Below are 13,384 nucleotides of genomic sequence, written 5' to 3'. Positions count from 1 at the left end.
CGCGCGCCTGGCGGAGAGCGGAGGCTGCGCAGGGCGCATGCGCGAGGCGGCCGTGGGGCTGCCGGGAGAGCGCGGCGGGACAATTGAGCGCAGAGGCGGGACCGGCGCCGGGATCGCAGGTACGGGAGCCGCGGGCGGGGGGGGGGACCTCGTGGAAGCGACCTTGGGAAAGACCCTAAAAGTCATCTAACTCGAACCCCTCTGCTGTGGACAGGGACATCTTTCACTAGATCAGGTTGCTTAGTCCTTCATTCAGGCTGGCCTTGAGGGGTGGGGCATCCACAAGTTCTCTGGGCAACCTGTTGCAGTGCCTCACCATCCTCAGAGTGAAGAATTTCTGCCTTACATCTAATCTAAACCCGCTCTCTCAGTTTGAAGGCATTCCCCCTTTCTCCTATCACTACCTGGTCTTGTAAAAATTCCTTATAGCTGCTTCTGATCTGAAGCGATTTTTCAGTAATGTTGATGTTCAAGGCGATGCACTCGCTGCCTTGCAATTTAACTGAGTAAAAGCTGACGCCGTGTCACGTCTCTGCAGTTGCCCACAGCCTCTCCGTCTGTGCCTCTTCAAACACTCCGGGAGCAGCCTGTTCAGTCTGGGCCGAGAAGGGCATTGTAGCTGCCTTTAGCAGAGCTCCGTGCACACCTGGTTGAGTTGGATGTGTAAAATCTTGAAACATTCTTTTAGGTGTATTTAATTTTTAATGCAGCTATTAATGTACCCTTAAGGACAAAAGTACAACCGAATTCAAGGCCTGACAAACCAGATGCACCCGTGAGACGGTTTGGGCTGTGGTTTCGTGGTGCACTGGGTTTGGTCAGGCCTGGTTGCTAATAAAAGTTAGGAGCGGTTCTTTTTGCATTGCTTACAGCTGTTTCCCTGCAACCAGACCTAATAGTAAGGCAAGTATGAGGTTCCCTGGTGTATTGGTGCTGTCTCTGAGGAGAAAAGAGCATATTTGCATACCTTTCATTTAGTTGTAGTCTGGAACTGTTCCCTGCCTTGCAACACTCTGATCTTACCTGAAAGATCTGGCATCAGTGGTTTGTTGTACACCCCTGATGTTCTATTTCTATTGTAGTAGTGTAAAGGGACAAAATACAAACATTATGGTTGTTATTTTTTTAACATATTTTTGTTATATTTTATGAAAACTTGTATTTTAAAAGACAAAGATGTATTTCTGGATGCAATATTTAATTTTAAAACTCACAAACCCATAAGGATCTTTGTAGTTGCAAGTGGGTAACACTGGTAGCAGTGAAGTTACTAAGTTATCAAGGGTAGTGTCTTCCAATGTCTTAGTAATTTTCATATCTCCTAATGAGTCTGTTTTTATGTTTTAAGAACAATGACAGCTCAATGGCCAAATGGACTTGGGAACCAGAGCACTTTAATCATGGATATGTGCAGTTTATGAATTGCACAGCTTCTCTGTTGCACAGAACCTCGAGTGCAATGGGCAGGGTTAGTGTAGCACTGCAGCCATGCATGTTCTCCTGCAGAGCCGTGGGGTGTCTGTGTTGTTTTCCCAAGCGTCACTGTGCAGTGTAGCCTTCGGTAGAGAACTTGTTCAAGTTCACATGGCACCTTATGCTGGCTGTGCTGAGCACTGGCACTTGCAGTCTGCTCCTTCAGAAGGTTCTGGATACCTTTGCAGTGTTCACAGTGGCTTTTCATGCTACAGATCCTCCTGTTACAATAACGAAGCTACTCCCTTATTGCATAGGATTAACTAAAATTCATATGTTGTCAGGTAAGCCTAACTTAGGTAAACTGCTGTAGACACAGTCAGAGGCTTCCTTCCATGTATTTTTAATAACAGCCACAGTGTAAGTGACAACAGTTGAGGCCATTTTGCCCCTGAGATTCATGTCTAGTAACAGCATCGTATATATGCTAATTGTGCAGATATGAGGGAGAGAGCAGTACTCCTGCTACCAGTCTCTGCATTTTTGCAAAGTGTTTTGGCAGTCCTCTGTCACTGCTTCAGTGCAAACCTTGAAAAGAACAGTGGTTGTGCCCCAGGAAGCCACTGGAGTGCAGAGTAGCACCAAAAAGGGTGCAGAAACCTACTGTCCGTTGCAGCAGGATGCAAACATGCTTTTCAGATGGTACAAAAGTTTGATTCTGCGATCTGTATTACGGTTTATTTTTAACCTAGTAGTTGGGGGGATCATTTAAAATAAATGTGTGTAAATGGAGCATTAAACCTGTAACTGTAGTGTAAGTTGTGCTTGCCTTCTTCATTTCAGCTGCTGTGTTATTCTGTTGGAGTTTTCTTCTTTTGTTTGATTTCTGTCTACTACTTTGAAGCATTAAGATTATAACTTGTTTTTCTATTGGTTGCAAAGTAAACTTTGTCATATTAATGGTGACATATGTTTGGGTTTGTCCTAAGGTTGCTCAGGGGAATAATGGTCTTATATTTTGACGGAAAATCTATAATACATTCTTTCCACTGTTCAAATGGACATAATATGGAGCAATAATATCCACTGTAATTCTGAGATAACTTTCTGCTGAATGTTAATCTTATTATGGTGAACCTGAATGACCAGTGTAATTGACTGTTCAGTGCAAAATGCTGGTCCCAGGTATGAGACATACCTTCAAGATTCATTGTTCATTGTGCACTAATTATGTTTCAAGTGCATAGAATAGTAAGTTTCACTTAAAATTGTCTTTCTTTTTATAAACTTTGTTAAGTAGCCCTATACTGTGCATCACCAGAGCATTTATTGCTATTTGGAACTGCATTAGTGGCTTTTAAAATGGAAATTGAGGTGTTCAGCTGCAGAATTTACTGTAGTTGATCTTAGTACTTGAACAAAGCATTGCAATGATACTGCTTTTTCTTAAATATTATTATGCTTGTGAATTAATATAGTTATTTGAAAATCTTGTATGCTCTCTTATATTTTGAAATAGTGCTTTTGTTGTCATCTATGGATATATTTTTATATTTAAAGCCTATTCTGACTACAGCTGTCTTTATCTGCTTCCTTCTTTCCTGTCCACCCTGCAGAGCAATACAGCCAAATATGAGGCGATCTGCAGCTCCAAGTCAAGTCCTAGGAAATGTGGGCAAAAAGCCAAGGTTTACACCACCAGGAAAATGTACTGCTGTTCATCTCAAGAATGAAACTAAGGAGATGGACCAAGAAATTAAGTTAAAGGAGGTAAACTGAACAGTGCACTATGAAGTATTTTGTATAATATTGTGATTAAAAGATAACATCTGAGCTTAACACAATCTCTGTTTATAATCTATTCAGAACAAATGTTGATAGCTGTGCTGTCAGTACCTTTGATCTTGCTTCTCAGGTTAGGCTTCTCTCACTGTGGAGTGGTTGCAGAAAAATGTTTTTCAAATAAATAAAATTAATCAGTATTGAGCTCAAATGCAATTCTCAGGTGTAAAGGAGGTGAGGATTGCATCTTGTCATAGGCTTTATTGGATCTTTCTTTGTAAGAGCAGTTAAAAAGCCAGGATACTTGTCATAAAGTCTCAGTATGCTGGGTTGCAGTTCTGCTGCAGAGGTACTTTCTCTGAAACCTTTAATACTGACACAGGAGAGCAGCACAGTTTTTATTTACTTATCTGCAGAAGAATTGTATTAAACTCTATTCATAAATTATTTAAACAAGTGTTTGGTATTTATTGTGTGCACACATTTTTTGTTGTGACACATGTAGTTTTGCAGAGATTTATGCATTTATGTAACAATTTGATAATGACAATGTGTCTTGAAATCTCTTCTTGTTGCTCTTTTCTCTATTTCCCTTCATCTGCATGAAGGAAATAGTATTGTGAACTTATTTGTATTTTGCAGATAGATGAGAAGGAGGGAGGTGCTTCATTGCTGTCTAAAATAAATGTTCGGAATCAAAATGAAAATTTTACACACTCGGTGGAATCAACTGGAAAAGTAAAGATAAAACCATGTTTCAGCATGGAAAAGTGTAGCAAGGCAGAAATGAAAATGCTAAATGTGCCCAAAGCTGGTAAGATGCTCTTTCTTTTTTACTACCACATATTAATATGAGAATTTTAAAGCTTATGAACGACAGACCGCATATACTAAGGGTTTTGTGAAGTACTATTATAAACGTGCAGCGGTGGCATTATTGGTGTTAAACTGGATAGAGTGAAAGAAACAAGTGTTAAACGGATTTTTTAATAAAAAAGGAAAGAACCAAGGTGTTTTGGAAGCCAGTTTATAGTGTTGCTATTCAGAAGAGCGTTACTGTCAACTCACTCTAATCTACAACTGGTGCAATACAAGAATTGTGATACCTTAGATAGTGGGAAAGTGTTGTAATCTGGAGACCTTGCTGACCTTCTGCAGAGAAAGCTAACCATTCTGAATGGATTCAGGGTTTTTTTTCAGAATTCATGAAGGTTTCTTTTCTTCAGTGTCTCCAGTGGGCACTTAAATGTTTAATCCAACTTTAGCCACAGAGCAGAGCTGGCTTTGCTTATTTGTGGGTGTGCACTTCATGTGCCCTGGTAATGGATGCCTACAAAAAACTGGGGTAGTAAGCACTGTAAAGGCATTAAAGTGTCTGAACTATAGCAAGTGCATTTGGGTGGACCTGAACAACATTGTGAGGGTGAGTGTCTTAATTTCCCAGTGTTGGTGTGCCCTGACCACAGGTGCAGCACAGTTCTGTGTTGTGTGAATGCAAGTGTATGACCTCAGGGGCCGAGTACATCTTGAAAGCCTGGCACTTGAACTGGGTTACCAACATTGATGGATGAAAATCACTCCTTTTGGAGCCAGCTCAGGCATTTTAAACACCTGTCTAACAGTTATTTCACTGTTGTTTCTTCATAATTAATTACACTGATAATCATGGTTTAAGGTTCATTTAATTAATAATACTTTGTGTAGTGAGTAAAGTTTTAAAATTTATTTAAAGCCTATCCTGACTTTTCAGGGCCACTTATCACCTTGAATTACTGGAAGGCTTTAACAGTCGTAGTTAATTTTGTTTGTTATAAGACCTCTTAAATCTTGAAGCCTCATTGCAGCAAAACTGACATAGCTCTGTGTCCCAAGGTCCAGCCAGTAGTGAGGCTAATTCCCAAAAGGGGACTATGCCCAATAAGCACACATATGTCCTGTATACACATACACGACTGGTGACACAGGCCAACATGGAGATGGAACACAGCACTCAGGCAAGCACAAGCAGTGGACACATCCCCTCCCTTCTCTGACTCCTTGAGGTGAAAGCCTGTTTGTGGACAAACATACGAATACTCATGTATGTATATGTAAATACACATGCACACAGAGAATTTAGATCCCTCCAGTAACTGACCTGATGCACTCAGTCTGATCAGTAGCTGGCTCCTTGATCTGTTGGACACCCCAGTTGGACACCCCATGTTGGCACATGAGCCACACAGGCCACAGCTCCCAGTCCAGCTGCTGGTATGCAGAGCTGCAGTCTCACAGGTAAAAGAACACTGTAGGTCCCACCAGGAACTTGTCTGAGCCACTTGGTCTACTTAGTGGTGAGTTCCTGGATTCAGTGATCTTCCAGCTGCCTTGTGCCCAAGGGGTGCACACATAGAAACATTTCTGGCTGGTAGCTGAACTTACCAGGAGCCAACCCCCAAGATACTCTGGTCTCTTGAGTAACTTGCACAGACTTCTTGGTCCCTTCAGTAGTCCAGTCTCAGGCCCTCTGGTTTCTCCAATATCTGGCCCACACTCACGGCTGCTCCAGTATTTGCCTTCCAAGCCTCTTACCCTACTTGCCATCTAGTCCACATTGGTGTTTGTTAGCAATCTCACACAATACAACCAGTCAGTGTACTTGGTCTCTGGCCTCTCTGATGGCTGACATAGCCAGTACCTGAGCTCTATAACCTGTGTGTGGTCCGACTCCAGCTCCCACCTGGGAAAATATTTAGAAATGTAGTTTAGTAGGAAGATGGGACTTGGTCTGGCGATAGGATGCAGTGTGTTGCTGAGGAAGATTATTTACCTTCATCTGTTTAAAAGTAGCTGCCTTTCTCCTTTTATTGTTATGTGATTGTTCCTGCCTAAACCATCTCTGTCTGTCCCTTTTGCATATCTCTGTAGTTTTTGATTCTTTTTTTCTCCATCAAAGCCCTTTCTATCTGGAGATTGCACAAATGCCAGGCCTGGTAGACAGCAACCCCCTCCATTCTGTAAGATGCTTTGGAGAGCCTTTCCCATTGACCCTTTTTTCTGGGTTTCAGTCCCAGAAAATAGGAATGTGATTGCCCTGATAGGGTGCTTCCTCTGGCATGGTATGTGACCCCAGAGTGTATGCTCTCTATGTGGCAGAGCTAATGTGAGGAAATTCAGCTTCCTTGTATGTCTTTAAGTTTACAGCTTTCATGTTTATCTGCTGCATGCTGAAGCTTCCAGTTGAAGCTTACACTTGAAGAAAATTTTCAGTATCTATGGGACATGTTGTTTGAGGGGTCATGCTTCTCTATAGGTACATCAGCAATACCCTATAGGTACAAAATTTGTATCTGCTAGTTCTGCTTAGCAGTGCACTTGAAAGATAAATAACGGATTTAATTCCAAAATAATCTGGGAAATCAGCAGTCATCCAGCAAAAAAAATGTTATGAGGTGGATAACATGAATTCTTTTCTGTGTCATGAATTCTGGGTGCAGCTGGTGTGGGTCCTCTGTGATGATTTCAGAAAAATAACCAGAAAGTTTTGGAGTGAAACTGGGTGAGCTGCTTCTGTTGATGTGCTGCTGCCTTTCTGAACAAGGCATTTTGTATCAAAGCCCTTTCTATGTCTACGGAATGAGGCTAACCCTGCAAGCCTTGGAAAAGCTGTCATGAAATGTGGTATAAAAGAAGGAAGTCTAATGTCAGTGTTAGTTATGGTTTTCAGGTTCACTAGTGATGCAAGCACTGTAGTGAGAAAACCATCCTGTATTGAGTCTTCCTTAAATTTTAAGTAATTTCTTAATAATTTAGATTTTCCAAGACAGTTTCTGCCCTCTACATCACTTTTGTCTGCTATTCATTACAGCTAGTATAGGGATTACATTGATTTTGCAAATCGTAACCTTCTTTGTAGTGTGAAGTTAAATAGTTTTGTCAAAGCTGGCTTTGGTATGAAATTCAGAAGTAATGGAAAACAGTTGTGAAAGCCAGAGTCAGTTGGGAGTTTTTATTATTATTAATATTGCAATGGAATTATATTTGACTATCAGTCTCTGGAGCCTCAGGCTTCTCTGTTAAAGGGGCATTAAAATAATTTTAAGATTGAAAAAGTCTGTGTATATGTATTATTTTGGTTTACTGTCTCCATATCATTTAATGCAGATGACAAAGAGTTTGGTAGTTGTAACACTCAAAGCTGCTGTTTGGGTTTCCAGTGCAGCAGTGGAATGTGTAAATAAATACCCCAAGTTCCACTGAAATTCTTTTGAAACACCTGTGAACCATTGGACAACTGCACTGTTCACAGATCTAATCTTTATGAAACCCAGCCCTGAAAATGCTGTGCATTCTTTAAAAAAAACCAAAAACTCAGTTATCTGACACATGGTGTCCATTTCTTGGAGCAGACAAGTAAAGATTTTATTAGATGGAATCAATCTAAAAATTGTAGCATATCTGGCTTAAAAAAAGACTTGTTTTTCTAAGCTTCTTTTAAAAAACCCTTTTCCCTAAAATGCCATTAATAAAAGTGAAATGCAAAGGACTTGGAAATTCTGTGAGATGAGGTATTTTCAGAGATATTTAATAATTGAAGTTGAATGAAACCTACATATGTGTTGTAATTTTTGGAGTGTTTGAACTGTAAGATATTGAACATGTTCCTTGGACAGTTTACAACTTGTGATTATAAGTTCTGAATACTGGAAAATAATGTTACATGTTTCTTTAAGAATTGGCATTTGTTTGCTTTTAAGAGGAATGAACATGGCAATCTCTTTGGTACATTTGTTTTGTATTCAGAACATAATACTTGTCCACACAATGGATCTTTGGGACAAAGGCAATTTATTTGACATTGTCACTAATACTTTTTCTCCCGTGCCTCTAAAGAATTCAGCTAAGTGTGCATGCTCTTTAAAAATGAAAAATATTTAAACATTCCTAATTTAAATATTAAACATTTAAACTATTTAGCAGTAACTGAAAACAAAAGCATAAATGTGTTTGGAAGGATATGATTGCACCTCTCAAGTGCTTGTTTTATAGTTGTTCTCATGACATTCTGAGTTCTATTAGCAATAACAAGAAAACACAAATAATTTGCATTTGAAGAAACAATGGACAGACAGATCCCTAAACTACACTAAGTATTTCCTCAGTGTTGCTAGTGAGTGGGATTGGCAAGAACTGAGGTTTTCACCCAGTTTAAGGATTTAATATATGTTTTATTTATATAAAGCATATATAATTAATTAAAAGTTTATTATCTAAGTTTACAGCTTGCTTTCTGTTGGTACTTGTAATCTAGGAGAATGTTGCTGTGTTTTGCTCTTTGGGTTTACTATTTTGTGTGTGAGAAAGAACAGCTCTTTCACCTGAACACTTAGATGCAATATTCCAGTTGGACTGAGATTTCATTATTTGAACTGGATGTAGGTGAACAGAAAAAATGGATAAAGAGTTTTATTCTGTTACAGCTCACCTCCTGTTTGGCTGGTTTTTGGTTCAAGAGTATCTTGTCTCTCATCCATCACTAACATCTGCTAATCCATCTTCTAAGAGGAACTTTGCCAGAAGTCATGGTCAGATAGTATCTTTAAGCTAACAGTGAGGACAAATTGTAGCTGTATTTCATAATGGGGTTATAATGTGCTCACCCTAAGTCTCTAAATAGATGTTTCTGAATATCTTTCATGCTGATGATATCAACTGTACTTACTATTTGCATATAGTTTTGAATATATTTTCTCTATCTTTTCTGGAATGCTAATGTTTACTGACTACATTTGTAAGGTTTGGATGCTTTACATACTTAAGCATTAATCATTTTTCATAATGTGGTTCCTTCAGCTTTCTAGAATGTTGTTACAGGTCTGTCTAATACCTCTTATCACTTGATATGAATAAAATCCTTCTAACCAATTAATGTGAATGTTAAGAGAAAACCCAGTGTTCATTTATGACAATAGCAATCAATTGCCTGTCACTTTTAATCAGAGGATTAAAAAAAAATATTTTCAGGACTTCCATTTTGCACAGTTTCAGTCTACCTGCTTACTTATGGTTTCTGGGAACAGAACTAAAAACATTCATACCTAGCATCTCATAATGAAGCAGATCACTCCTAGAATTACTTTGATATCTGCAAAAGTGCAAGTATTAATTTAATTTCTGTTGTTGCACTTCTCAGATGAGCTACAAAAGATATTTGAGTCAGTCTGTTTTCGTGGTGGAGCTGCATGTGTAGCTGCAGTTCTGTGTGTTCTTTAAAAGTTGTTTATAAACAACTGGCAAAGCTGTTAAATCTTTGGGTAAATGATACTCCATAATCATCTGTAGCTCTTAATAATTACCAAGCACACTGGATGCCTGAGTGTAAGTTATTTATTACTGCATTGTTTGCGAGTAAGATTTTACAAGTCTATAAATTTTGTTGTAATTTCTTATTCAAAATAGTATCAAATGACTTTGATAGATCTTTATGATTTAAAATGTTCTTCTCCCTGCAATGTTCTAGAAGAATCATTTATAATAGTAAATAGATAACTTTATAGACAAATTTATTCTCAATTCAGGATAGTTTCTTTACTGTTGAGGTGTCATCTGTGCCTGTTTGATCAGTCCATCTCAAGGGATGGGGACTGGTTAATAAAACTGGATTGATGTAAATACATCATAAGGTAAATTGCCTGTATCTGATTGGATGCTGGTTCCAGAAGTGTCACAGTGGGTCTTGTGTTTTCTGGTCTGTAGCTTTGGGATTCTTTGACATCTCCTCAGGACAGCACCTTTTACTTGGTGCTCTTCCTTGGGGTGTGAAATGATGTTTTCCACTCTGCTGCTGTCTAAAGGGCCTTCCCTAGTGTTTCCCCAGCACTGTGCACACTCGGTGTTCCCCTGGGCTGTTGTCACATTCCCAACTGTGTTTATTCATCTTGAATTTGGGCTGCCCCCCGCTGAGTGCTGAGATACACGGTGCTAGTAGAATTCGAAGCCAAGAGTGAGATGGAAATAAGGAACTTAACAGCAGCTTCACCACCAAAGGCAGCATCTCATATAATGTTTAGCAACTCTTTTCCTGGATGGGGCAGCCATCTGCAGTGCTGCTGTAAAACAAATCCAGACTTGCATAATTCTAGTGGGATATTTCCACAGTTAGTACAACCTAATTTATAATTTGGTATGATCATATCTTGCTGTCATATGAATAACCAGGCTTTATGTAATTATAGATGATATAACCAGGATATTCACACATAGGAGAAAAGAGCAGTGAGTTGGCAGAGAAATGTACTTTTCATCTGCCCCAGTTAAATGTGCTTTGCATTTGAGCTAATGAAGATAATGAAGGAGAGAGGAAGGAAACCAGAAATCAGAAGAGTATTACATGATCAGACAATAAAGAAAAAGAATTATATTAGATGTAAGATATTCAGCATTTCCCAAAGAAGTTGGAGGGATTAAACTGGAAGTTTCACAATAGTAACTTGTCTATTAAATGGAACTCTGGCTGCTTCTTTACAATGAAAATTATGATTTGTCATGTTCTTTTGAGCAGTGATATATCCTTTACTGAAGAAAGCTGTGTTCCATGTAAAGATGATAGACTTTCATGCATTTTTTTTGAAAAGGTATTAAGTTACTGAAAATTAAAATTTATAAGCAAACAAGCAGAAAGACTTAAATACTCATGCAGAAAGAGAGGTCTACTTGGAAACTGCAGATAAAAAGCAAACACCCCTTTCCAAGGACTGGCACGGAATGTGTTGGGAAATGAACTTACTATTCCAATATATTTATTACAGTTTAGCTCCCTAGAGTTGCATGGAAGCACACAGCATATAGTCTGCAATATACAGAAAAAAGAAATTGTCTTATACTGTAACTTCAAAAATGAGGAACTTGGAAAATACCCTGCATAGAGATTATCGTGAAGCATTCAGGTTTATCAGTAATAATTCTTTCTATTCCCTCATTCATTCTGAGGTGAACTGTACACATAGTTTCTTCTTACTTCTGTTTTGATTTTCAAAATCTCTCGTCAGGCTATGTGAATGTAAGAAGGGCTAAAGAGAAATACATGGCTATTCATACTTTCTGACATGTTTTTATTTTCCTTTCCCTCACTCTTCGTAAAGTCCTAGTTTGGAGTGTGGGGGCTGGCTAGTGTGTATATTCCCAGCTCTCCTGTCTCCAAAAGATAAGAAGGTGGACTTAGGGGAAGATGAGGGAATGCAGCTATCAGAAATGCCTTACTGAAGGGAACTGGGAAGTTTTCTTGAGCTGTCATGAGTATTACGACAGACTAGGCCTGGATGCCTTCAAAGCTAGTTGTCAAATCTTTCTGTGACTGTGCTTGTTGTTTGGATCCCCTTTGTTACCATGTCAGCCTAACTTGAGTCCAGTCCTACCTTTTAACTTTGGGCCTTAAGTTTTTCCTGAAACAGCAGGCTTGTCACAATATGACTTTCCTTGAGCCAACAAGGTAATGATAAGATGGTTATCTGACTGTTTTCAAAATATCCACTGAGCAACATTAGAAGAAGGGAGAAAGCTGTTTCTCTGTCAAATGCAGGGAATAGTGCATAGGGTAGGATTTTCAGGATAGTATGTAAAAGCACAATGTCCAAAATTTTAATCTCTCTATTAACAAAACAGGAGACTTTGAGAAACTTGGCTTCTCTTACACTATTTCTTTTCCTAGGGGCTATCTTGCTAGTGAAGATGTGAGAAAATTTAGGGAAAATATCCTGGGAAAATCATACTTTCAAACTTTTCTTGTGGGAAATACTAAAGGTGAGAAGGCTTTCAGAAAGCTGTGAAAGCAGGCCCCAGAAACAGAGCAGAAGAATTTAGAATTAGCTCTAACTGCACAGGTTGAAAGCAGGCTAAGTTACAATAGTACAGCAAGCAAGGACATGAAACAATAGTTTGAGTCTTAGGTTTGGCTAGAATAGGTCTTAAGTCTGCAGAAAAATATGCTTAGCAAGATAGTAGAAAGTTTTAAGCTTAATAATGGAATATTGTTTCTTGTTAATAGAAAGCATACAAGCAAGCATTGTTCGAAGCAGGTGTACGTGTGCTTTCAGTGATTGGCTAGAACAACTGTCTGTAAGCTTTAGCAATATGCTGTTGGCTAGAAAGTTTTCAAAATGCCCTGTAACAAAGAAATCTTTGGCTGCTGCCGGCAGACGTGAGCTGTTGCCATCTTTCAATTGCCTGAAACCCTGTTATGAGACTGATGCCACAATAAAGGCTCGAGGAATGTCTAGCAGAAGTCCTATCTCGTTTGTGCTCAAACCTCCAACACATTTCTGTATTTCTCAGCTGCTGCTGATTAGTCATCAAAAAGCTTGTTGGAAGAGAGGATCAGAGAAGGTATAAGCATATATTAGGGATGGACGTCCTTCTTAATTTGTAAATAATGGGGCTCTTAGCTTTTCTAGTTTTTCAGGACACAACTTTATAAAGTGAAGAGCTATTTCATGGAGCTGTATAGTCATATAGTATTTTAGAGTCCTGTAGCTTTAAGCCAAACTTAGTTTGAAGGATGGTTACTGATCTGAACGTGTGGGTGTTAGAATGTCACACTGAGATGAAGATAAATTCTTTAAAATTTGGCATTGAGGGCATTCTTATTGGCTAATTCATATATTCCCCATTTCAGTGGGATAAATGTTGAGAGAATGCCTTATATCAGCAGAGGGGACAGAACTGTGTTTATCTTTTATGCTTGGAATTTTAGCTGCTAAGAGCTCTGGAGCAGGCTAGAACCCTTATTCTTGCAGCAGTTTCAATAACTGTTAGAGGTTGGAAGTTAATGCATGCTAGATGCTGATCACAAAAATAGATGCGGGACAAAGAAAAGAGGTAAAGCTTTGCCTTATTTGTCTCACCTTCCATGCAGGACAGAGGTTTAGAAATAATTGTGCAGTGCTCTGAGAGGTCCAGGTACAGCAACAATAAGAACAATGAAGTATAAAACTGATGGTGAAAGTGCTGATGAAGATGGGGGAAAAAAAATCAAGTGACATGGGAAAGCCATTTGAAACACAAATGGTCTAAAAGTATTATTTCTAAAGGGTCTAGTGTGAATGTATTTAAGCACTGTAGCTCCCAAGTGAAGTTGTATTACAACTTTTGGTTCACAAAACTTTGTCATCTTCAACTGTCTCCTCAGTGAATAATGCCTGCACCCCTTAGCTTT

At 39.0% G+C, this 13,384-nt stretch overlaps 1 protein-coding gene across 1 annotated transcript in view; it reads left to right on the top strand.

The window, feature by feature from the left end:
• Nucleotides 1-52: 52 nt before the first annotated feature.
• RAD54B (RAD54 homolog B) overlaps nt 53-13,384 on the top strand; it is a 64,327-nt gene continuing 50,995 nt past the window's right edge. The window contains exons 1-3 of the mRNA XM_066333532.1: nt 53-119; nt 3,030-3,183; nt 3,838-4,009. Coding sequence (XP_066189629.1) covers nt 3,046-3,183; nt 3,838-4,009 — 310 coding nt within the window. The 5' untranslated portion in view covers nt 53-119; nt 3,030-3,045. The remainder of the gene's footprint in view (nt 120-3,029; nt 3,184-3,837; nt 4,010-13,384) is intronic.

The sequence above is a fragment of the Sylvia atricapilla genome, chromosome 1 (genome assembly GCF_009819655.1).
Source record: "Sylvia atricapilla isolate bSylAtr1 chromosome 1, bSylAtr1.pri, whole genome shotgun sequence".
NCBI classification, from domain to species: Eukaryota; Metazoa; Chordata; class Aves; order Passeriformes; family Sylviidae; genus Sylvia; species Sylvia atricapilla.
The sequence above is the reverse complement of the archived record's forward strand: the minus strand, read 5'-3'. Positions and strand labels throughout refer to the sequence as shown.